The sequence below is a fragment of the Myotis daubentonii genome, chromosome 2 (assembly GCF_963259705.1).
Source record: "Myotis daubentonii chromosome 2, mMyoDau2.1, whole genome shotgun sequence".
Classification (NCBI taxonomy): Eukaryota; Metazoa; Chordata; class Mammalia; order Chiroptera; family Vespertilionidae; genus Myotis; species Myotis daubentonii.
The window spans coordinates 157905312-157931189 of NC_081841.1; the positions used below are offsets into that span (position 1 = coordinate 157905312).

The following is a 25878-nucleotide window of genomic DNA, read 5'->3' on the forward strand; positions in this document are numbered from 1 at the left end:
ATTTTACTTTTATTGTAATGGTGTGACAAACATTCCTCAAATCAAGTTTATCCCTTATGGTATGCGTTTACTCAACAAACACTTTGAATGTTTTGTCTCTGTGGGCACCAAACTGCATGTTGAGCTGAAATTGGTAACCATGGTGGACTTCACAAATTGCTCATAACTCAATATAGGAGACACCCCAATTGCTCTTTTTCTAAAACTTTTTTCTCCTTTAGCAAATTCACTCAGCACCACTCCACCCATTCTTTTTTCTCTAATTTTCAACACCCTGTCAAAGCCACCACAATTTCTCATCTACACTCTTTAATAGCCATTTAAGTAGTTTATTAGTATTTTTCAATTTTAGCTCCCCACCCTGTTTCACATGCTATTTGAAACACGAAAGCCAATTTGAACCGCATTCCCTTGGTTAACATCCTAAATGGCTGTTCATAAAATATAAGTTTCTTATCACAAAGTAAAAAGACCTCCATAATTTGGTTCCTCACTGCTTCTCTACCAGTATGTCTGTCTGATGTTTATACTTCAGCCACCAGGTTTCATGTCAGAAATTTGTTCCTGCTTCAGGGCTGTGTACTTGCAAGTCCCTTTGCCTAAAATGTATTCCCCATTGTCTCCTATACTTCTGACGTCTGCCTCTGTCTTGTCATCATTCAGGTCTCAGTTCAAATGCTACTCCAGAGAGAACTTTGATGTTCTACGCTGTTCCTATCACATCACCCCAATTGCATTGCTCATAGCACAAACCACTATCTCACCCCTTCATGGGTTGGCTTCCCTAATTATTGCTTACTATTTTGTTGTTGATTTCTATTATGAGATTATGAACTCCATGAGAGCAGGTAGTTTTATATATATATATTTGTTTTATCTTCTTTAGCGCTATGCCCCACCAGGTAGCACAGAGACTGGTCATCAGACTTCAATGGGAGAAGGGGAGAAATATCAGAAATTTCTATATTATCACAATGTCTAGCTCTATAGAGACATAGGGTAAAGTCTTCAGTGGCTCCTTCATGCTCAAGCATTCCCTTACCCGGCCTAGGAGCCTGCAACCAAGGTATGTGCCCTTGACCAGAATCGGATCCAGGAACCTTCAGTCCAAGTCTGGCACTCTATCCACTGAGCCAAACTGGCTAGGGCCTCATTTATATTCTTTTTCCACAAAGTTTTTTGTACTGAAATCATAGATACATGAGCTACACTGGCATTTTTTTCCCTATGAGTTTAAATATAACCCACAAACATCTAACTTATTTTATGCATCAAATATGCCATCTTCTGAATTTTCACTGAACCCTTTCCAACTTCCCTAGACCTGCAAATATAATTACCCATAAATGGGATCTCACATTACACTATTGTTTCTTGACCTTTAAAGCTAGAGGCCCCACCTAACACAGGCCACTGCTTTTAGACATTCCACATTGTAAAATGATACTAAAGTTAAAAACCTAATTATTTGTACTTGAAAGATAAAATGTCTAAGGCCATATTTAATTTCATCATTGTATTATGAAGGTGATATTCGAGTAGTTCTATGAGTTTTTTGTTTGTTTATATTTTGTTTGTTTTCCTCCAAGGAGGATTACTTCATGCAAAAGTGATTTTGTTTGCAGTGTTTGAAGAAGCAGGAGTGGCAAAGAAACCTTGAAAGTTCTTCCTTATGTATAGAAGGATTCTGAGCAAGGAAAAGGACTAAGCAGGGCACAGTTAGAGATTCTGAACTAGGAGAACACTGAACTTCATTTACACAGAATTACACAATTGCAGTAGTAAGTTAGACACTTCCAAACTATACTGTCTATTTGAAGTAACTAAAGAATATTATAGAAGAGTTATTTGCAATAACCCAAGTGCCCATTAGGAGATGAATGGATTAAAAAGCTGTGATACATTTATACCATGGGATACTATGCAGCTGTGAAAAAAGAAGGATCTCTTACCCTTTGAGGCAGCATGGAGGGACCTGGAGAGTATTATTCTAAACAAAATAAGCCAGTCAGAGAAAGAGAAGTATCACATGATCTCACTTATATGTGGAACCTAATGAACAAAATAAGCTGATGAACAAAAAAGATCTAGAGACATTGAAGCACGCTACAGACTGAGGTATTTCAGAGGGAAGGGTAGGATGGGAAGAGATTAACCAATGAACTTATATACATAGTAGAGGCCCGGTACATGAAATTCGTGCACGATTAGAGTCCCTAGGCCTGGCCGGTGATCAGGGATGATTGGGGCCTTCCGGCTGCCGGCCAGGGCCTTCCTTTCCCAGCTGCCGGCTGCCAGCTGGGGCCTTCCATTGTTCTGAACCGCCCCCTGGTGGTCAGCGCACATCATAGTGAGTGATCAAACTCCTGGTCTCCTGGTCAAACTCCTGAGGGGACACTTTGCATATTAGCCATATCTATCTATCTATCTATCTATCTATCTATCTATCTATCTATCTATCTAGATATAGATATGCATAGCCCATGGATAGACAATAGTGTGGGGAAGGCCTGGGAAGGGGATGGGAGCAGGGTGGAGGGGTCAATGGGGGGGAAGAAAGGGGGGACATCTATAATACCTTCAACAATAAAGGTAAATTTTTTTTTAAAAAAAGAGTATTGTGATTTAGTTTGAATGGTTTGGAGCTCATACATTTCTCACTATGGTAACCTTTAGTTCTCTGATGTTATTGAATAGGAAAAACATAATTTCATAAGACAATAAGAGGAGCCTGTAAATGCTGCAGTGGGCTAAAGAGAACTCTAATGTCCAGAGTGAATGTGGATCCCAAATATCTAACAAGAGAGGAGGTACCCATGAAGATGGTCCAGAAGGATTAGAATAATGTAGTAGCTTCCCTTACCACTAGATCTGTCTATCACTTGCTAATAAAATCAACATTCTGAAATACTGAAATCTTCACATGAATTTTCCCATGGGAGCACAGAACATCAGCCAACAGGATTTTTAAAAGATTTTTTAGGAAGTGCAAGCAATACTGTGTAGTTTTTGAAAAGAATTTTTAACAGTCACTGCAGCTTCACATGCTTGGCACCTGTCTACAGAGAACAACTTTTTACTTAATTTTGAAAGCAAGATCTCAGGGTCAGGTAAGACATTACATTTTTCTTGCATTTCATTTTTTTACAAAATCTTTCCTGTCCTTTTAAATAAAGAGACTAACTTGGTTAACGGGGTAATTAAAAAGTTTACATTGTTTTAAGGCAGTGATTTCATATCTATATTTACCACAAGATTATAATTCATTTCTCTTCCCTCAATATTGCACAGTTGATTATATTTTCTTTTGTAATCTATTGAATAGCATTAAAATGCTTAATATCTATATATTAAAGTGCAAAGATAGCTGAAATTATTGTGGTTCTGCCATCCTCACATACCTTTATATGTTAAGAGGAAATAAATGGTAGAAATCATTTTTATTATTCATTGTTCTATAAAAACATTTTCACACTGGGTGTACTGCTATTTTTATTTATTTTGTCAACTCCTGACTTGTTCCTGTCTCTTGAACTTGAATGTTCTATGGCCCGTAGTGATATTCATCGATGGGTGCTCCTGATATTCAGAAAAATGCTTTTCTCTGACTCTTTATCATGAAGTTCAACAGTGACACCAGAGATTAGGTTGTGTGCACCCTTCCAGCTATGGTTTACAAAAATATTTCTTTCAAAAGACTCACTAAAAGAAAGTAAAATTTCTGAGAAATAAATTCAAATTTAACTGTTTGATCCTCAATCATGAATCTGTAATATGTTTGGCTAACAGAGTATTACAACTTGCAATATTTTTATAAACTCTGAAAATCTTAATAATAAGACCCTCTATCATATATGAATTTTTAATGATGAAAGTAATCTATATAAACAAATCCCCCATGGTTTTTGATTTCCAAAATAAAGTTGGCATTTCTTCCTAATTCTCTTAAGATGTTATTTTACACCTATTTTATGTTTTAATGAATTAAATTTAGGCAAAATAGAGAAAGAAAAGAATACCAATCTCTACTTTTTTACTGATCATATTTCAACTAAATACAAGCAAACATTTTTGAAAGTTTCACCATTAATCAATGTAGTCAGAAGAAAATGCATCAAATTATGTTAGAATGGAAAAAGAAAGAGCATTAAAAAAATGTAGTTATAAAAGAACTGAACCAACTTTTAAGTTTTCTGTTGTTTAGTTTGTTTTAAAATATGCAAAGTAAATAAATATGATTTGAAATCATATTCTTAATTACATCATAAACTATTAGAGATTTTTTCAGTATCTATAAAATTCACCATCAGTCTAAGATAAGCTTTATAAATTTGTGCTTCCATGTCATTTATTCTATATTGAATAGCAAATGCTTATTTATAATGAGTTCACAAGGCAATATAATTGGAATATATTTCCAATTAGATTCAGTATTATGACCCTAAAATGGATGCATTTATGTTAATATAAAAGTATACCTGGTACATTTTATCACGCATTAGAGATTTTAATCAGGTAATCTATACAGCATCTGGAAACCTAAGCAGAGGCAAAGTCTGCTATAACAAAGGCACTGTAACAGTTCACCTTCAGTGAAGAACAATAATGCATTATTAAATTCACTTTCCTGCTCAGTGGTTACACTTAGCTGACCACAGCAAATTTGCTTTCTGCCTGGTCCTCACAAGTTGGCAGAAAAATAGATTCTGTCACATTTAACGGGTTTAGAAAATGACAGGATGCCTTTTTTGTTTTAACTATAAACCATAATCTTTCAGAAGTAAGTATAATTACAAATGCCTTTGGTCATGTCATTCTTAGGACAGATATTATATGTGGGTTATCACAGAAGCATATATCACCATAACTATCACTAATAAATGGAACTGGTAGTACATAACAAAAGATCTGTGGTCCTTTCATTCTATATAACATCATAATTCTTATGATATAATAAAATTATTTTGAAATCTTATAGAGCTATGAACATTATAATAACTTGTAGATTTTGTTTTATGCACATTTATGTTACACAAATTAGGGTATTGGGTCTACCATAAAAATATAATATGTACCAAACTCACTAATCAGCTACTAGAATACTGCCTAAGATAATTGAAGTCAGTATTTAAGTCATTAATTACATGATCACTAAGAGGATCAAAATTCTTTATGGTTATTTGTCTAGTAATCTCATAAAATCTTTCTTTATATACATACTAGAGGCCTAGTGCACAAAATTCATGCTCAGATAGAGTCCCTAGGCCTGACCTGCGATCGGGAACATCTTCCCTGGCTTCCCACAGCTGGCCCCACGACCCGCCACCACCCACTCCCAGTTCCCCATTTGTCATCAGGCAATTGGAGCCTGCTGGCCAGGGGGAAGAACCAAGAGGTCAGCCATTCCGCTAGCTCACCGGCCCTGCCCCCCACCACCGCCCACCCTGGTTCCTGTTCACCATCGGGCAATCAGAGCCTGACAGCCAGTGGAAGGGACTGAGAGGTGGGCCATTCCTGCCCTCTCACTGGCCTTGTCCCCACCACAGTTGCCCTCTATGTGTGGGGCGACTGGTGGGGCAGGGGTCTTGGGCTGGTGCCACCCATGTCCCCTGCTACCCACCCTGGTTCCCAGTTTGCCATTGGGTGATCAGAGCCTGCTGGCCGGGAAAAGAGACTGAGAGGTCGTCAGTGTGCCTCATAGTGACTGGTTTAGTGGTTGTTCTGGTCATTCCGCCATTAAGGTCAATTTGCATATTACCCTTTTATTATATAGGATAGAGGCCTGGTGCATGAGTGGGGGCTGGCTGGCCTGCCCTTATGGGGGCTCCGGATTGAGGTGGGGGTCCCCACTGGGGCATGGGGCCAGCCAGGGAGAGGGGCCGTGGGCAGTTTGCAGGCTGGCCATGCCCCCGGTCAGGGTGGGGGTCCATGCTGGGAGGCAGGGCCGGCTGGGAAGAGGGACTGCAGTAGTTTTGGTGTCTGGTTGTTCTGCTGTTTTGGTCATTGGGCTTTTATTATATAGGATATGCCCTATTAATACATATATTATAAGTGGCATGCCTTGTTTCTTAAGTTCTGTTAAATATAAAGTATTATATTTCATAGCATTTTTCATTAAGAAGAGAAAAATAATATTCTGTAATCATAAAATACATTATTCCCCTAGAAATATTTTCATAACTGATATGTACAAATTATGATACAAATATTTGTGGATAATGGAGTTCATTAACAATTGTATTTTAAAAACTAGATATCTAATGGTTCTATGGAAAATTTACTTTAGAATGCTTTGCAACTAGATGCAAGGGATTTACTAGTTAATGCTTTTTTAAGAAAGAGTGATCACTTCCTTAGGTGATAATGAATATCGGTTATATAAGGAAGCATTTTTAGGTTGCCTGAAACTACATTTTACTGACTCAAACTTTCTTGTATGTCTCGCTTAATTTCTCTTAATGATTATGATTATATTTTTTAAAAAACTGGCATGACTTACTTTAGTATTTAATTATGTAAATAAACTTTACAATAACTTCAATAAAAAGGTAGATGTTAGAAAATATCAATTAAAATGCATTACTTGACTATTTAAGATCTTAATTAACATTTTTTACAAGAAGCATACTGGATTTGTAATTTATATACTATCTTATTCTATAGATTACATTTGATGTACTAATTCATTTATAACATTTTACATATTATGATAATATATCAATTACTTGCTGTTATTAAATAGAGGCCTTCTGTCATTATTAAATAATAACAATATAAAGCATAAAATTTCCACTTGGAATTTCAATGGCATTTTTACATGATGTTAAAAGGTAATTTTTTATTAAAAAAAAAACACCCTGAAATTTGCTTTGCAATTTAATTTAATTATGTTGATTCCATGAGATCTAAAAATGAGTTATTGCAGTATCCATGGAGGTTTTAAAACATTTAAACATTGTTTAGCTTAATATGCTTTTAAAAACTTATTGACATTTATGGAAAAATCACTAATCTTTGCCCAGTTCTTTTTTCCACTTGAAAAACTACAAAATTGTACATGAAGTATAAAAGAATTAGCATTTTATAGAGATAAACATTTTACATGACAATGAGAAATATAGCCTATCTTTAATTATCTGAGTTAATTTCATACATGCTATAAATGTCTTCATTTGTTGGCAGAAACTTTGAATTATTAGCCATAAATAATTAGTAGAAAAAGTACATGTGTTGATAGTTTCTTATTGACTATTGATAATACCATTATAATGATTCTGAACTTTCAACTTTAAATTATTCCCTGGTAAATGAATACCTCTCTTTGGGGAATGGTCAAAATGAGAGTAGGTTTATTTCATGCCCCACCATGGGCATGATTCCTAGAACACAGTGTTCAATCTGTGAGTGTTTCCTACATGGATGTTGTAACAAGACAATTTTTTCTGCAAAGAGAAAATATAAACTTTAACCCAAATTCTAACCGTAGAGTTTCTCATTGCAGATAAAAGAAACAATCATAAGCCAGTCTATCTCTAATAAGGAAACCTAGAGCTTTGGCTAGTTAAAGCCAAAAGTAGGATTCAATTTGGATGCTACTAGTAAATAGGCATTTTGAGGGGATTAAAAGCTCAGCTATTTGTCTCACTAGCAATTATTCCATGCCTATGAAGGCTCTCAGCATAATAAGGGTTATAGAAGAATGAAACTTATATATGAAATATGTGCCAAATACTTTTCTAAGTGATATATAGAGTACCTAATTTAAATCTTGAGGAATAGGAATTAATGGTAAATAAGAGAATGTCTCCAATATTACTGAAATAGACCTCTCTCTACATTTGCCTGCTGCCTAAACATGAATGCTACTACATCTAAATTAGGACACAGCATAAACTGATTATGTTGGAATGTGAAGGATTTAGGATCCCCATTAGAAACTCAAAATCAACAACAATAACGAATATATTGTCCTTTGTCTCTGATTAATGTCCAGAGGATACGCTGGAATCAGCACACATCTCTTACTGGATTTTTCATAGAATAATAATTAAATGTTGTTGTTTTCATCAAATTGGATCCTACTAAAGATAATATGAATGGAAAATACGAATCAAAGTAATTAAATGATTAAAATAAAATAAAAAACGTCAAGAACAAATGAATTGCAATTCAGAGAAAAACTATAAACCCTCCCTTGATTTGCACAATGTTTTCATTCCTGAAGAGAGATATCAATTCCTGATTTCTTTCTCAGTAGTCAAAGGAACCTAACATTCTTGAGCAGATAACTCTGTGCCAAATACTTTTCTAAGTGATACATATAGTACCTAATTTGAAACTTGTCATTAAGGAGACTCATTCCCTTAAAGTGTCCACCTGACCTAGTTTGAACTTTGTTTTAGATACATTAAGGAGGGAAAGTACCAATTTGGAGAATGTAGCACTATTCGCCTTCAAAAATTCTCCCCTTGATGGTAAATCTACATTTATGACATAGATCATGCTCAGTCTTCCATCCTACCTGTAAATGATAGTAAAACTCAGAAAAGCATTCCATCCTCAGCTCTAGGTTCGAACAGACTATTTCTGCTAAGAGTTCCCAAGAAGTGCCACATCCTCACTCCTATCATGGCAGATATCATGTTATTATCCCTTAAAATGATATTATTGCTTAACATGTTACGATCCCTTAGCATGATAGTAACTTACTGTATGTCTTTTCCCTAGAATTCTCATTGTTGCCAGTAAAGCAATGTACACAACTGCCTATGACAATTCTCAATCTAGCTACAGGTATAGAGGCTGTAGAATGGAAATCTTCCTGTGTATTAAGCATAGCCAGTAAAATGGAAGGCAAAAACAAAGCCAGGAGATACATGACCATTTTCGAATAGTTAATGATTTAGGCAAACAAGAATGATGGTGATTTTTAATAACTCCAATATATGGGTTTGTCTCACAGTATTATCAATTTTATTCAAAAAACTTCTCATTAGTATATCTTCAAATCACAACAATGTCTTATATTCTTCAATTAAAATTAATCTCTGAATCCTTGGCAATAAGCACAGTGCCAACCACATAGTAGGTAATCACAAATTATTTCTTAATAAATAAATTAAATGTTAGCTTTATTAAAATGCTGCTAAAAAACCATTTACCGGGATATATATATATATAAGTATATAAGATTACAACTATAAAAGTATCCCATATTCTTCCACAAATGTTTCTTGGAATCATGTTCCCCTTTTTGGTGCTATCAATTACATCAGTTGACAATTGATCAGATAAATAATTAACTCTTTTATTCAACACACTACAATGCACCAGTCATGACATCTGCTGACAGTCTGGTTGTAAATAACACAGACCCAACTTCATGTTCTCAGAGCTTGCAAAGTACTGAATTATGATCTGTAACAGATTACCTGTCCACCCTCTCCACCTTGTTCTCTAATCTGTGTGACCTTAAGACATGTCCATGTCCTCTGGATGGATCAGTCAATGGGCTATCTCAGCAAGCAGATCAAGATACTGCACCAGAATGTGACAGTCTGGCTTTTACTAAGGCTTGCATTACTGCATTATCCTCTCCAATTTGAATGCCATTCCAATACACTGTTCTTTGATGGGACCCTCACATCTGTACAATACATCTAAACAGGCTGGCCACTTAATTGGCATAAAAAAAACTTCGTGACTATTTATCAGATACTACTTGTCCAATTTTCAAAGATGGAAAAGGATGGGAAAGGATGTTATATAATTTACCAAGTTTACAAGTTTAACAGGACTTGACCACAAAGAGATCAAATTCCAAGGCTGTGCTCTTTATCCCTGGGCTAGAGTGCTTCCAGTGATAATCATTTCTTAGATGAATATGCAAGTACTGTATAAATTGAAACTTTTCACAATAGCCTTAGATTACTTTTTGTCATGGTAAAATAGATAATAATGAATGATAATCATCTATATATACACCGAGTGGCCAGATTATTATGACCACCCCATCAGTACTTCATTGGGCCACTTTTTGCCTTCAATACTGCAGCGATTCTTCTTGGCATTGACTCCACAAGATGTTGAAAGTTGATGTGAGGAATCTGACACCATGCCTGATGAATAGCACTGTCCAGTTCTGTGAGATTTGATGGTTGTGGAACCAACTGCCTGATGGCTCTTTTAACTTCGTCCCACAAATGCTCAATTGGATTGAGATCTGGTGATTGTGGGGGCCACCTGAGCAAGGTAAAGTCTCCCTCATGTTCTTGAAACCACTTCTGCACAATACGAGCAGCGTGGCATGGTGCACTGTCTTGTTGGAAAAGCCATCTCCACTGGGATACGCCATCAACATGATAGGATGAACTTGATCAGCAATGATACTTAGGTATGTTGTGCTATTCAGAGGTTTATAATGGTCTGGCCCTCTAGGAACTTCAGCGCGAAATTATAGCTAATTTGCCTACAAACATTCAGGTGGTCATAATAATCTGGCCACTCAGTGTATAAAGAGGTAATATGCTAATTGGTCCTAATGGTGTCCCAGTCATGACCGTTCAACAGGCTGCGTGTGCACAGGAGCTGGTGGGCGGGGATGGGGGTGGGGACTTGCACCACCAGGACATGAATCTGCCACCAGGAGTGGCAACCCCGGCAGAGGCACACGCACACCTGCCCGCTGCGCCACCCGGCCCGGAGGGGGGAGTCAGGACAGGCTTTGGTGCCCCCTCCACCCCCCTGCAGAGGTGTGCACAGGATGGGCCATGGCAGCCCCCGGATGGAGGTGCGCACAGGCCCACTGTGCCACCTGGCCCGGAGCAGGGCATGAGGATGGCCCCCCCTGGCAGAGGTACGTGCAGGACCACAGCACCACCCGGCCCAGAGGGGGTGGCATCAGGACAGGGGCAGGGCCTCAGCAGAGAGCTCTCAGCACTCCTGCACTGGGGTCTGAGATGTGGAGAGGAAGGGAGAGCAGATGGGCAGTTAGGGGGTTTAGGCCAGGAGGGGAGAGCAGATAGGCAGTTAGGGGATCAGACAAGGAGGGGAGAGCAGTTAGGGGGATCAGCCAGCAGGGAAGAGCAGTTAGGGCCATCAGGCAGGCAGGCAGGTGAGCGCTTAGGAGCCAGTGGTTCTGGATTGTGAGAGGGATCCAAGATTGGAGAGGATGCAGGCCAGGCTGAGAGACAGCCCCACCCTACCCCCCGTGCACAAATTTTGTGCACTGGGCCTCTAGTAAATAATAAATTATATAACAAATGGATAGAGTATAACTCAAATAAGTATATATTTGTTTTCATGCTCCTCTAACAATCTCAAAATGTCTTATATTCTCTCAAATTTATAATTAATATAAAAATAATAAGGACATACAAAATTATATTTACTTCTGTATGCATATACTTCAAATACAGGCAGAAAGGAAGAAAAAAAATGAAAGAAAGGAAGAAAGAGAGGGAGAGAGAGAGAGACAAAGACAGAAAGTAAAATAAAATCTCACTTTCTGGAAGTATATTTTACTAAAAATAATTAACAAAATATAGTCAATGAAAGAATTCAATTTTGCCCTTTTTTCAATTTATAAACCTTAGGAACAATATAATTATAAGGTAGCAACATATTAGCCATCACTATTTTTAAAATATATCTTAATTCTCTTTTAACACATTCACAAATAAAAAGAAGGCTAAACCCTCTGTTTCCTTCATTTTAAAAAAATGAAAATAGTTACCTTTTCATTATCTACAGCAAGATGCTGGAATTTGAATTGGGGAGCATGCAAATCCTTGAAAATGTAGAAGAGAATGGAATGGCAAAAACTTCATAAAAGTCCATTAACTTTGGCCACTAACCATATATATTTGAGCAGAAGTGGAATTCCCTCAAGATATGACTGGTAAAGGCTGATACATACTGTTGATGAAAACTACATTTTATTTAGTTTTGAAATAATTTGGCTCCAAATGTGTCAAAAAATGAAATTCTCTTTCTAGAGTTTATGCTGCTTACTATAACATTTTAAAAAATCCTATCAACTCTTTCCTCATCTCAAGGTCTTGAGAAAGCACACTGGCCATTCAGACTACCTTACCTGCACAAGAGTATAATTTTCAAGCCAATATGAACAAAATTTCATTTTTCAATTGAAGGATATGTAAGGAAGGGAATATATTTATGTCTATTTTTATGATATATTTTCTAACTTGTATCTTAACAATTTAAAATGGCTATAAATGAATAATTTTGAATATCTTTTTAAATGTCTCTTCTTAGTCTGAGAATCTCTATATATAAAAGCCCAGCAACCAGAATGGGTGAACAACCAGAACAACTGGTGTCTATGACACACACTGTGGCAGCCAACCAGCCTGATCTGGGCCCCGGTTGGCCCCCAACACCCCGATCAGGGGCAGGGCCAGCCAGCCAACCACCCGTGGTCCCTCCTCCCCACTGGCCCAGGCCGATGGACCCCCATCAGGGCAGGCTGGCTGGACCCCACCCGTGCATGAACTTGTGCACCGGGCCTCTAGTTAGTAATAAAATTATCTTAGCTTTTACAATTTTGATATGAAATTAGTGGACAAAACAACTTTAATCTACTACTTGTCAAGGCACTTCATCAATTTAGAATAGAAGCAGAGAGTTGTTTTAAAAATTTAGAAACATATTGTGCATTCATTCTTAAAGTTTAATCACCACTTAGGTGGAGCTATATGCAATTACTTTTAAAAAGCATCTCCATACACAATATACTACATGTAATTAATTCATTGAACTATCAAGGCTATAAAGATTAAATAAGAAAGAGAAAATATCATTAAAAACCTCAGCTATGGTCTAAAAGTTAACTAAGCAAAGTGATCCAGTGAACAATCGTAATTAAAATGCCTGATACAAACAAAGCTTAGAGGAAAGCACTAAAAACAATTGAATACTTATTTTATTAATCTAATGAATCATGTATCATATCATTACAACTTTGTATATATCATTAATTTCATTCCTTTCACTTAAGCCTTTTATTGGGATTACTTCAGTTATTAGTTGGTCTAATGTATTGGTTACCTCTAAATCTCACTCTACAATCTCTTCTTATCTTGTTGCATAAACCCTTGCGTGTTATTCAAATTGCTTCATTTATTATGATAGCTTCCCCATGTAAATTGTGCTGACTGCTCGCCCTTGCACAGTCCTCATTAGACTAATGAAAACCTTCAAACGAAAAAACTAAACAACCTGCCAAATAAAGGTCTGAGGTTATTATGAAAATTACAACTCTGGGAGCTAGAAGAAGCTCTGTTCATTAATTCATGCTCAGCAAATTGCTAACTAATTTAGTTGCACTCCTCTGCATTAATGGATTATTTTATAAAAATGTTTTCCACAGCCCAAGACCTTTGGTGCATGCTTTTGAGAGGCTTGAATTCTAATCAACCTTAACAGTAAATTAGGAATGTAATATCTAAATAATAATTGGGATGGCATATGGAGGAAAATAGTGTTTAAAATCCCATGAAAGGTGCTTTCGGTTTGCAGCTTCATCTGTCAATTTCATAGTAGTTAAAACAATTGTACTTGTTTAATATTCCGAAACTGTAGCAGAAGATATAGCAACAATTGTAATGTAAAAATTTAAAGAAAGTTTAAAATATGGCTTCTACTGAAACAAAACGGTTATGACAGGCAGAAATAGCACATGAATTTCTAGGAATAGTCTGCCAAAAGGCACAAGATGAAGTGGTAGCCGATAAGGAAAAGTCTAAGGAAAACATTGGACCCAGTCTCCAGAATAAGTGCACAAGATCTCTTAAAATATGTTCAAAATACTATTAGGTACTGATGCATTTAAACATAAGAGCCCCTAGTTCCATATGCACTTTTGATCTGATGTGTCATATAAATTCCTCTAAATCCGTGCCAGCATCTTTAAGATTTACCTGTGCTTTGCTACCATCTTACAGGTCCTGCAAACTAGGCTGAATGAATGTGTTAAATCATTCCATCAGATTGATGGAGGAATTCAAACCGCTTCAAGCGCAAGAGACAAGGGGGCTATTACTCTGCTTTTTAACCCATAACAAAACATTCAAAGTAAGATCACTCCATCTATCAAATGAAAGGAAAGCGGTGTGTGATCGTGCATGTGTGGGGCACCCGTAGGCACATGTAAGAGTACAAAAAAGTTTCAATAAATGCCGGCTGTGAATGTTAGGCAAGGCTGAAATGAAATTTTAAATGGTAATTCTTTCCTTTTTAAATTTAGCTATTTAAAATAATGTAATTTACATCTATTTAAAATATTAGGTTGAAACATATGACATTGTAGGTATTCTATTGTTTTGTTCTATAAAAATGACAACATATGAAGCATATCTGTGGGAACTCAGCCTTTATATTTTATTATTTTAGGTAAAAGAAGATTAAGAAAGCTCTCTGAGTCACTGAACTTTCATAGCTTATATACATATATATGTTTAATTTCTATATATGATTATGGATAAAAGAAAAGATTTTATACAATTCTTTGAGAATGATGTATATCTGTCTACTTACAAATAAAAATGCTTCGGCAACATATAAATAAATTGCAGAATAAAATATTAATTATAATTAATTCATTATGCCAATATAGATCTTAAATGAAAGAAATAACATAAAGGCATTTATAATAATTCATAAATAAATCATTACATGAAGCAAATTTATATGCAGAACTCATATGTAGAACTAGTATTTTACTCTCCACCTCACTTTTAATGCTATGAAAATATTGGCTACTAGCATGACACATAAATATATTTTTTAATCAGTGAGGAAGAGAGTTCTGTGCCTATCAAAAGGGCTTAAGAAAATAAAGCAGGATAACTGGAATAATTAATAGTCTATTATGGTTTTCCCATGAGGAAAGACATTCTATCTGACCACAAGTAAAACTACTACAAATGTATATTATTTATTTGTCATGTATATAAGACTACTCTCAAATATTTGGCCTATAACTCATAAAAGTAACCACAAATATTAATAGGATTCTTTGTATGTATCCAAACATTACCAAATCTTAAAGTTACAGGTGTCCTGGAGATGCACTGAAGTCTTCGGCATCAATAAATGGCTCTATTTTGTAAATAATATTCATAATAATTATGTAATAATAAAATGCTGGAATAAGTAAATTTTATCTAGGTAAACCTGGAGTAGTTAATTTTACAAGTGGCAAGCGTTAATGGCTCAAAAATTGAATTCTTGCTTTTCAAAGTGGACTCTAATTTTGGACTCGATGTACTATGACCCATTTATATCTAACAGATGATACCTACTATGTTTTACACAGCTAAACATATTTCTACCTCCTCAATACATTTATTGATAAATTTGGGGTCAATAAATTGTATTTAAGATTATTTTGATGTTACAAAAATTTATTCTGGCAATTATTTTTACAAACATTGATATAGAAAGTAATTGATTAGCATAGTTTCTTTAGTTATTTTTTCTTCCAAAACTGTGCACATTTCCACATTGTCATATGTAGTCAAACATTCTAAAAAATATTGTGGTGTCAGTTTTCCTACTTAGGATCAAGCATAAATCATAGTAACTGTGACATTATGAATTGTAAACAAATAATAATTTAATGTAGTGGTTCACAATATGTATATTTTCCCATCTATAAAATCAAGCCACAAACCCATTAGCTAATTTGAGATTACTAAAGTTTTCATGGAATATTTATGTGGGTTAAATGCTCCGGGCATATATTATCTCACTTAACTCTGAAAAGAAATTTATTGTACCCAACTAATGCCAGAGTCTGTGCTATGTGTAAAAAGATGATGATAGGACAAAACTTTCACCCACAAGAATTTTGGGCTGAGGACTAATGGGAAAAGAGACATTTACATCCAGGTAAGGAAAGAAATGAAACCATCCAGAAAAGGACAGGGGATGTTTAAGAAACATGAAAGTTCAATGTGATAGGACAGTCAGCAAGATGCATGGGGAGAAATATAAATACTAAAGGCCATGTTTTATAGCAATTGCTCATGATTAAAGGTATAAAATGGGAATCTCATAGTAGGGATTTTCTTAAGTTGTCATTAAAGTATTATTGGAAGCTCTGCTTATCAAAATATAATTCACAAAATATTAAAATCAGTGCTGTAAGAAAGTTCACCCAAGCTTTGCCTTCACATGTAAAATCTGCCATCTACTTAAGACAGCTCTGGATTCAGATGCATAGAATGTCCATTGTTATGAACTGAGAATTAAAAGCATTGGCATTAAGTTCAAAACCTTTACTTCACAGGCTGGGAAACTGAAGAGTAAAGTCACATAAGTAGAAATTTAGAATGTTTGATAAGAGACTTTGAGATATGCCAAGAGAAATTATACCTCAGGGATAAAAGTAAAGGAGTTGCATATTAGAGAATTTTAAAATAAAAATACTCATGGCTTTATATATGGGTTAACATCAAAATACAGAAATTTCTAAAGAAAAGGGGCTTTCACTCTATGCACATCTACATAGTCACATGAGATACAGGTTTAGATTTATAATATTCATGTATACAATATGTACTATTGATTAATTTATATAATGTTAACATAGAATTTAAAAGAAGAAAGCCATTTATCTGAACAATCAATCCTAATTTGAGTAAAATTAGAATTTTTTTAAATGAGAAACATATAGAAGAAATATATTTCAAAACATTATTTCCACAAACTTAAGAAAAGTAGTAGGTGGTATAGTTATTTACAAAATATGTTGTGTAGAAAAATGGTCCATGGGTTGCATGTTAAGAATAAAACAGTAACAAGAGAGGAAATCCCAATTTGGCCAGTTTGTTAACTATTTTATTGCCTTTAGAACTCTGCTTCAAATCCAGAGTACCAAACTGAAAACCTTTTATGCAAGTGTATTAGGAACTAAGCATCTCGAGCACTGCCCACTAAGCAGAATATGCCACAAAAGTAATATTTACGGATTGAAATAAATACCCTGCATTGCCTACTTCTTAAATAGTTTCTGATTCTAAAATGGCAATGGCATCAATGAAAGAAAATCCTTCAAAGTCATCCATGAAGGAAAGTTTTTATGAAAACAAATAAAGAAGAAAATTTCAATTTTACGGAAAATTAGAAAAATATTGACAAAATTAAAGTTGTACAATTATAACCAAAGGGTTGGTTTTGCCTTTCATATTGTTTAGTTTACATATCTGGCCTTCAGTGTATATCTACCAAGTGATTACATCATTTTGATATTCTTAGTCCAAGACTGAAATACACTAACATTACTTAGATATTCAGGAGTTAGTCCAACTGTATAATCTTAAATTTCCTATAATTAGAAAAAGCTGATTCTACAAGCTTATCTGTATCCTATATTTAGTTTTCGGTAAATTAAAAAATCTGTAATAACAAAAAATGTGCAATAATGAGAAACTAACACTATAAATTAATATCAATGCACAAATATGTGATAGAGGAGTATAGCATAGCATAAAGAAACAGTGAGTTTAGTTATATATTTCAAATGTCAAATATTATTGCCTATTCCATGTGGCATCCATGGGAAAATTGAGAAATCATTTTCAGTGGGGCTTATTCTTTTAAAGAACCCTGGTGGAGAGTGGCTGCTTAGGCCAAACAATGAATTATTATATCATTTCAATTAATTTCAATATCATTTCAATTAATCATTTCTTTCTGATTAATTATTTAAATGCCCAATCTTGTTTATTTTCCTTTTTCAAAGCTGATTGTGCTTTTTCTGTATTGTATTCCAAACAAGAAATACTTTAGCCCTGGTGGCTCAGTTGGTTGGAGCATCGTTCTATACACCGAAAGGATGCAGGCTTGATTCCTGGACAGGCACATGCAGGAGGCAACTTATCAATGTTTCTCACATCGCTGTTTCTCTCTCTCTCTCTCTCTCTCTCTCTCTCTCTCTCTCTCTCTCTCTCAACATATCCTCAGGGGAGGATTAAAAATAATTATATTAATTATATTCATAATAATCATATGTATATTGCTATTGCTCTATCATGCTAAGTAAAGTGACAAGTGTCCCTAAGGGCATTGAGAAAGACAAACAGACCTACAGTACTCAGGGATAACTAAACCAATAGTTCTCGCTTTTTTTTTAATGTACTGGAAAATAAATTAACACCTACCTGTTGTATAAGAGAAAAGTAGCAGGTCTTCATTCATATCTCCTTTTTGTTGAGTACGCTTAATTTATGCTTAATTCTATAGGACTTCAAACTGTTTGTATGCCATCTTTTATGTGATGTAAAAATACAGCTAATTGTGTGATGAAAATCTAGTTCACATGTTGAGCAGAAAAACAGGGCCACATATGAATATGTTACCTTTATCAATATGCATTCTTTTTGACTCATGTCCGATGTCATGACCAGCCAAATCTCCCTCTTTGGGACCAGGGAGTACGTTTGGTGATAAACCCATCAGCATCTGGTTCATGGACAACCCATTCTGATGAACAGCTGTCAAGCCCAAAACAAAAGAAAATACTCCATAATATATAATGGTTAACTTTTGACACCCCTCCTGAAATATATATATATATATATATGTTTAACTTTAAAATTATAATCTATCTATAAGAATACTGTAAGAATTGATAACTATGGTCAATCTTGAAGATAAGCATAAAAATAATAAAAACATAAGAAATTTATCTTTAGTGTTTTAGTGTGTCATGTTCTCTCCCCAGGATATAAGCTTCCTTTACTCTGCAAGAAATGCAGTCTTAACATGAAGTTAAAATATAATAAAAAAATAATAGTGGCATCAGAGGACAAGTAGAGTTTTCACCAAGGTACTGAAATAACTGTGCCTTATTTATACTCTAGTCAATAAAACACAAGGTTTGATAGATAACAAAGTACTTCCTTAAAAATGGATTTGAACTTAAATTCTAAAATAAAGTGCCATTTAATTCATATCTATTAAATGGTTAAATTATTAAAAACAATAATTGCTTTCCTGAATTATTAAACTATCACTATTGAAATAGTAGGTACATGATCAAACACACTTATGATTTTCATAATCCAGTCAACAAATTTCTTAATAAATTACCCATAAAAATCTTGATTTTGCCCAAACATTTGAAAGAAGAATCATTCCATACAACCTTACTTTCTCTGGAAAATATTTTTAACATATCACAATACTATTTTAGAAGCTACCACTTAAAATCACCATAGTAATCATTGTTTCAGGGGAGAATCTTTAATGGGGGAATTCTAAAACTAGTAAAGTGAACTTTTTATGAATAGACTAATTACATAGTCTTAAGATATGAGGAGTCACAGGATAGTTATTATCTCCAAAAACATAAACGAAATAAACCATACATTACAGAAATCTGATGGTCACCATCTTAACCCAGTTATCACAAATATTGGAGAAATATCATATGTCTTGTGAAACAATGCACTAAGGACACACTAGCATGTCTGAATGGCCCCGGCCAAAATTGCATAACTTAAATAATGAGGAAACATCAAAAAATTCCAAACTGAGAGACATTTTACAAAATAAATGACCTGCATGCCTCAAAAATGTCAAAGTATTGAAAGACAAAAAGAATGGGAACTACTCCAATTAATGAAACTAAAGGAATGAATATGACAAGTAATTGCAACATGTGATCCTGGATTGGTTCTGGGACCAGGAAAAAAATTCTTATTAAAAACATTAGTGAAGGGAAAAAATATTAGCAGGAAAGTTGGTAAAATTAAAATAGCATTTATAGTTCAGAAAATAGTACTATAATAATCTTAATTTCCTGATTTTGATCATTATTCTATGGTTATGTAAGAGAAATTCCTTGTTTGTAGAAAATAACCAATTAAGTGTTTAAGGTAAAGAAGCTGATATCTATGATAAATGCACTAAGTTGGCACTATGTCTTCTATCAGGGTCTCTCCTTCAAAGGGATCAACTGATTGTTCAAACCTGGGTGATGCGATGTGTATGTAAGAATTCTTTATATCATTTTTGAAAATTTTATGTTAGTTTAAAATGATTTTATAATACATCAAATTAAACACGCACATAAATGCACACGTATGTATATGTATGCATATATATGTCTATATGTGTGCATGTCTCTGTATTATTTACATTTGAACAATTGTGATAGTCTACACATGAAAAAATTATCTTGTTTCCATCAAGAATAAAAATATAAAATGATGAATAAAAAACATGAATGTACAAACAAAACTCAAATTTTTCCTATTTGTCCATATTTCCATTTAAATAGTATGGAAAAACACTTTTATTTTTCTAGGACAATACCTTTCCAATGACAATATTTTATTAAAAATTATAAATGAAGCAAAATATTCTTCACTAAATTTCCGGTTTTAGTGTCAGCATAGCATAAAACCATACAGAAAGTATGTTATTTGAAAAATGCTTTCAAGTAGTGGCAGCTGGGGTTTACTGGCTCCAGGAATGGTGGCCTGGGAATAGTTATTAAAAAATAGCTGCAATCATCTTTTACAAAATTAGGGAAATATGTTAAAGGCAGGCCAAATCAAGTATTCATATTTGGAACTGTGTTGAGTCAGATAATTTTTAAAATAATTTTATTGCATACAAATCAACCTAACATTTAACTCATCCACTTCATTACTATTCATATTGAGGATTTCTGCTGTATGCAAGTATTCCTCTATAACTTATAATGATACTTTTTTAGGAAATATTTTTCCTATTGTGAAAATGTTCTCAACAACTGTAACTCCAATAAATGTTGTGTGATTGGGTGAAGTTTATACTAAGCATAATTTCCGGAAATAATACCTAATCCTAGGAAGGATACAATAAAGACTAGTTTATCAACAAAAAGAGTCAGTGTTAATATGTGTGTTTTTTTTAAAGAAAACAATATTTGGTTTTTGTACAGGCTCACACTAACCAGTTAACTTAATGGCATTTTAACTACATTTTCTTGGCCATGACGATCAAGATTAAATATCTGAAAATGTAATCATGAAATAAAATATAAGCCTACTTTTAGAATGTAATAGTAATAATACATGACAATAATATGCATTATTGACTGTTACTAATTCAAACTCTATAATTCACCAATTTCAAGCCTTTTAATTTATTCATTATTTGAATGACTAAGAAATATTTTTAAATCAATTATTTGGAAATCTATTTTTTATTTCTTTCTGGATAGCTTTGTCTATATAAGAATGAATCTTAAAAAAATAGTGAATTTCAAAAATGTCACGGGTAGGATTGAAAGAAAGGAAAAGGAAGAAGATGAATAATCCATAAGCAGCATACTTAGACACTAGATATTTGAGAGTTGGAGGTGTTTACTTCAGAAACTAATCTAGAAGGTTACTTACTTTCTCTAACTGTTTCATAGCTCAAATCTTTATGTGTGGCATCAAGGAGAGGGAGTTTATATCGGAGCCTGTTAATGTGGTACCATACCTCATGGTATTGCAAACTGGGAAACATAATTTTGAGAGATGGCTATTGCTACAGAGCTTCAGAACATGATACATCTGAGATCTATTTGGAATGAGGGCATTTTGATTAGAAAAGCCAGCTGCACCTAATAAAGTTGGAAACGGTGACAAGTAAAAGTATGAGACCTACGGATTCTGTCAGAAGAGCTCTCGGTCCGCGCAGGGGAGCTGGACACACTGCTGCTGCGATGTGATGATGGGTGACTGCCAGGCCTTCGGCCCTCCTCCAGCGACGGGGCAGGGGAGGGGCTGTCCGGAACACGCTCCTACACCACCATGGGGAGGGACGGGGAGAAAAGAGGTAAAGACATTGACCTTTACTTAGGGAATGTTGATTTTTCTCAATAATATAGAAGCATGGAGGCAATAAACACATTTTTTCATCGACATTTAGCTGTATTAAAGGCACCTTTTATCCTGAGCAAAGCTAAAGCAGGGAAACACTAGAAAGAAAATTGTTTCTATAGGTAAATGTCACTGTAGTAATGGTAAATGTCAGTCCCCCCTTTGGATTAAAAGGGAGGCTAAAGAAGAGAAATAGTTTAGAACCTATTAAACATCAAAGAATTAATAGAACAAAGCAGGTTTCAATCCTAGACAATTACCAACTTAAATAAATCTTTACATATATATATTCTATTGCTTCAGCAAATGTCTAAGGATCATTTAGCACACAAATTATCAACATGATAGAGAGACCATAATAATAATACCAGAGGAGTTAACAACTATTCCATCACAGCACTGCTCTGAACACACCTGGATGGTCACACTTTAAGGCATCATAGAAATCGGTTATTTAATATTGGAATAATTTACTTTGATTCTAATAAATCTGAGACTACCTGTTACTTCTAGCTCCAATTCAAACACATTTTAATGTGGTAAAGGAAATGCATGAAATATATAGTAGTTGTGTCTCAGGGTAACTTGATACCATGTTTTCTGATACTGTTCTACAGGTTCCTCTCCATATCACCCCTCTGAGCCAGACTAACATGTAAATACGCTGAAGAACTCTCGCCAATGAGCTATTATATATGGAGTTGCAGATTAAGAAATAAGACATTTGCTAAAATTTTCTTTTTTGAACAAGATATCAACACACATAGGCCTTACAGAAAGAACTGTTTTTCAATAAGTAATACAAATGTGAAAGGGTGCAAGTAAACTTCTACATGACACGTAATAAATAATAAATCATTCTTAATTAGGGTATAATGAAGTAAATATTTTAAAAGGAAGGATTTTAAAAATTTAAAAGAAAAAGTTCTAAAATGTATTTGTTCTATAGGAGACCATTTTGAAAATATGAATGGCTAATGTAATATGAAAAACAAAAACTAAATTCAAGGCTTTGGACTACCAGTGAGAATGAGGGTAATTCATGTTTGTGGTCTCAGAGGTGCCATTAGCCCAGGATATTCTGCAATCCTACTTTGCAGTCAATCACCTGGGAAGTTCTTAAACATTACTATGCCTGGGCTTTACACACAGAGATTCTAGCTTAGTGAGTGTTACTATTGAACTGTGTTCCCAGAAAAGATCCAATGTGGATTCATTTAGAAATAGGGCTGCTGCAGATGTAGTTGGTAAAAATGATGCCATAGTAAAGTAGGGTGGGGGTCTTATTCCAACATGACCGTGGCCCTTACAAGAAGACCTTGTTAAGATATGAGGGGGAAATGGCATGTGATGATGGAGGTTGAGATTGGAGTCATGCAGTTGCAAGCCAAGGGATGTCCAAGATTGCAGCCACCACTAGAAGCTATTGGAGTGGCAAGGGGGATACTACCTAACAGCCGTGGGCAAACTATGGCCCGCGGGCCGGATCCGGCCCGTTTGAAATGAATAAAACTAAAAATAAAAAAAAAGACCGTACCCTTTTATGTAATGATGTTTACTTTGAATTTATATTAGTTCACACAAACACTCCATCCATGCTTTTGTTCCGGCCCTCCGGTCCAGTTTAAGAACCCATTGTGGCCCTCGAGTCAAAAAGTTTGCCCAGCCCTGATTGAACCTCAGGAGCAGCATGATGCTGCTGACATCTTGATTTCAGGTTCTAGACTCCAGAAATGTGAGAGTATGCAGTTACGTTGTTCTAAACCACTCATTTTGTGGTACTTCGTTACAGCAGCCGTAGTAGACTGAGTCTGAAATGGGATCCAGACATCAGTATCTTTTAAGGCTCTTCAGGTGACTTTAGTGTTCATCCAAGATTGAGTACCACTAGTTGCAGACCCTTTTATTTTTTCAGTTCTGGGAACATTGTCAATAAACAGATATGCTGAGGCTTAACTTTTGAGAAACATGAGAAACAAATTAAAATAATAAGAAAATTTAATAAAAACTTAAAAAAACAAAAAAATAAAATAATAAGAAAAAAATGGCCAAGCTCTTATCTAAAATTCATGCACAAAATGATCTCCCATTACATATTTTATAAAATAAACAATAATCCGTGAAGTAAGAAACTTCATGAAAAAAAAGATTTGCAAGATCAAACAACAGTATAACCAAAAAAGGAAACAACTATATTCTACTCTCAAAAGTTGCAAGGCATATTAGAATCTGTTGTAAAGATAACTTCTTGAACTTTAGAGGCTTTTGGATGGGTCAAAAATGTGTGAATTTGTTTCTGTAAAAGATAATTAATTAAAACCTCCCAAAGAACAGATGTGTTTTCAATATTATGCTATAATACTCTTTCCCTTAATTTATCAGAAGTTTAGAATTAAATGCTGTATTTTCTTCAAATTGTGAATTTGGCTGTTATGTAGGTAAATGTGAACATTATACAATGTATTTTCCTACCCACGTCATATAGCATTGCATTTGAAAGACTGAAAATGAGTAAGAGATAGAGATGAAACAGGAAGTATGGAAAGAGGGAAACACATACATACACCCCAAATGTTAAAAATTTATAATTAACTTGTTCAAGGAAATTTAAGGGTTTATAAAAACTATAGTGGAACTCCTTTATAGTCTATATTAAGGTATTAAAAAGCTATCCTATATATAGATAACTATTTACATGACCAGAGATATTCTATAAATAATCTAACCTTGATATCTGGAAATTCTAATAAAGAGGACAACTAAAACTAATACAAAGTAATATTAAATATAAACTGTAATTGAAAAAAGCTAAAAAAATGTAAAAAGTATATAAAAAAAACGAGAAGACATAAGTTTGTCTATTCTTTAAAACGAATTTCTAATATATCTAGCTCAACACTTGGATTATATGGAAACACATGGCATGTATTCAAGAAAAAACATTGCTACACTTATAAAAACACAATTTTCTAATCCTGGCAGGATGGCTCAGTTGGTTGTAGTGTTGTCCCATACACTAAAAGGCTGTGGGTTTGATTCCCAGTCAGGGCACATACCTTGGTTGTGGGTTTGATCCTCACTCAGGAATACACTGAAGGCCACCAATCAAAGTGTCTCACATCAATGTTTCTCTCCCTTTCTCTCTCTCCCGTCCTCTCTCTAAACATATCCTCAGGTGAGGATTAAAAACGTAAATTAAATAAAATAAAATAAAGTAAAAATAAATTACATTTTCTAAATTAATTCTCCCATTTTCTTCAATAGGTCACCCACAGCAATGTTTATTTATAAATCCATTTTAATATTTATCTTAATGATTACATAAGTGATCATAATTGCAGTGTTCCAGGTTTGGCTGAATACACATAAAGTGCAATCTTGAAAAAAATCTATCCCTCTAAAATAATTTTGCAAGTCTGAGTTTCCTGTCATAATAGATTTCATAGTAGTGCTAATGGAAAACATGAGAAACTTATTTTTTTCCTAAGTATTTAACTCATAAAATACTTAAATATTTAATGCATAACACTCTAGAAACAATGTTTACACCATTAAAAACAATTACATATTTTTATTTTTCCACATAAGTATAAAAGCATTTCATTAGTTAATACATTTCATTGTCAAAGTTTATTCTGATAGTTCTTTTCACTTATGAACTATTCACTCACACATTTACACAAACAAAATACTCTAAAGATCATAATAATTAAAAAAATAAACTAGATTAAAATGTTAATGTAAAATACACCATAAAAGCATAATTTTAGGCTTAGAGAATATAGGTGAAATTGTAATATTTAATTTAGCTTTAGCTTATTTTTCCTTTATATATTTTTTGTCTATCAACAAAGGATACAAGGACAATACTTAATACTTTTGTTGCAAGAAAATATTTTAATTTATGCAAATTTTATTATTTAAAAGCTTAAGTATTCAATTGAAACTTTCTATAAATCGAGATACAACATATTCAGTCATTTCACTTAATGTA

General features: G+C 34.3%; 1 protein-coding gene across 2 annotated transcripts in view; it reads right to left on the reverse strand.

Moving 5' to 3' along the window:
- The window catches only part of DACH1 (dachshund family transcription factor 1), a 446835-nt gene that overhangs the window by 116057 nt on the left and 304900 nt on the right, over positions 1-25878 (reverse strand). For both annotated transcript variants that reach the window (XM_059684811.1, XM_059684810.1), the window contains 2 exons: positions 21670-21805; positions 18384-18518 (listed from right to left, as the gene is read on the reverse strand). In XM_059684811.1, coding sequence (XP_059540794.1) covers positions 18384-18518; positions 21670-21805 — 271 coding nt within the window. The remainder of the gene's footprint in view (positions 1-18383; positions 18519-21669; positions 21806-25878) is intronic.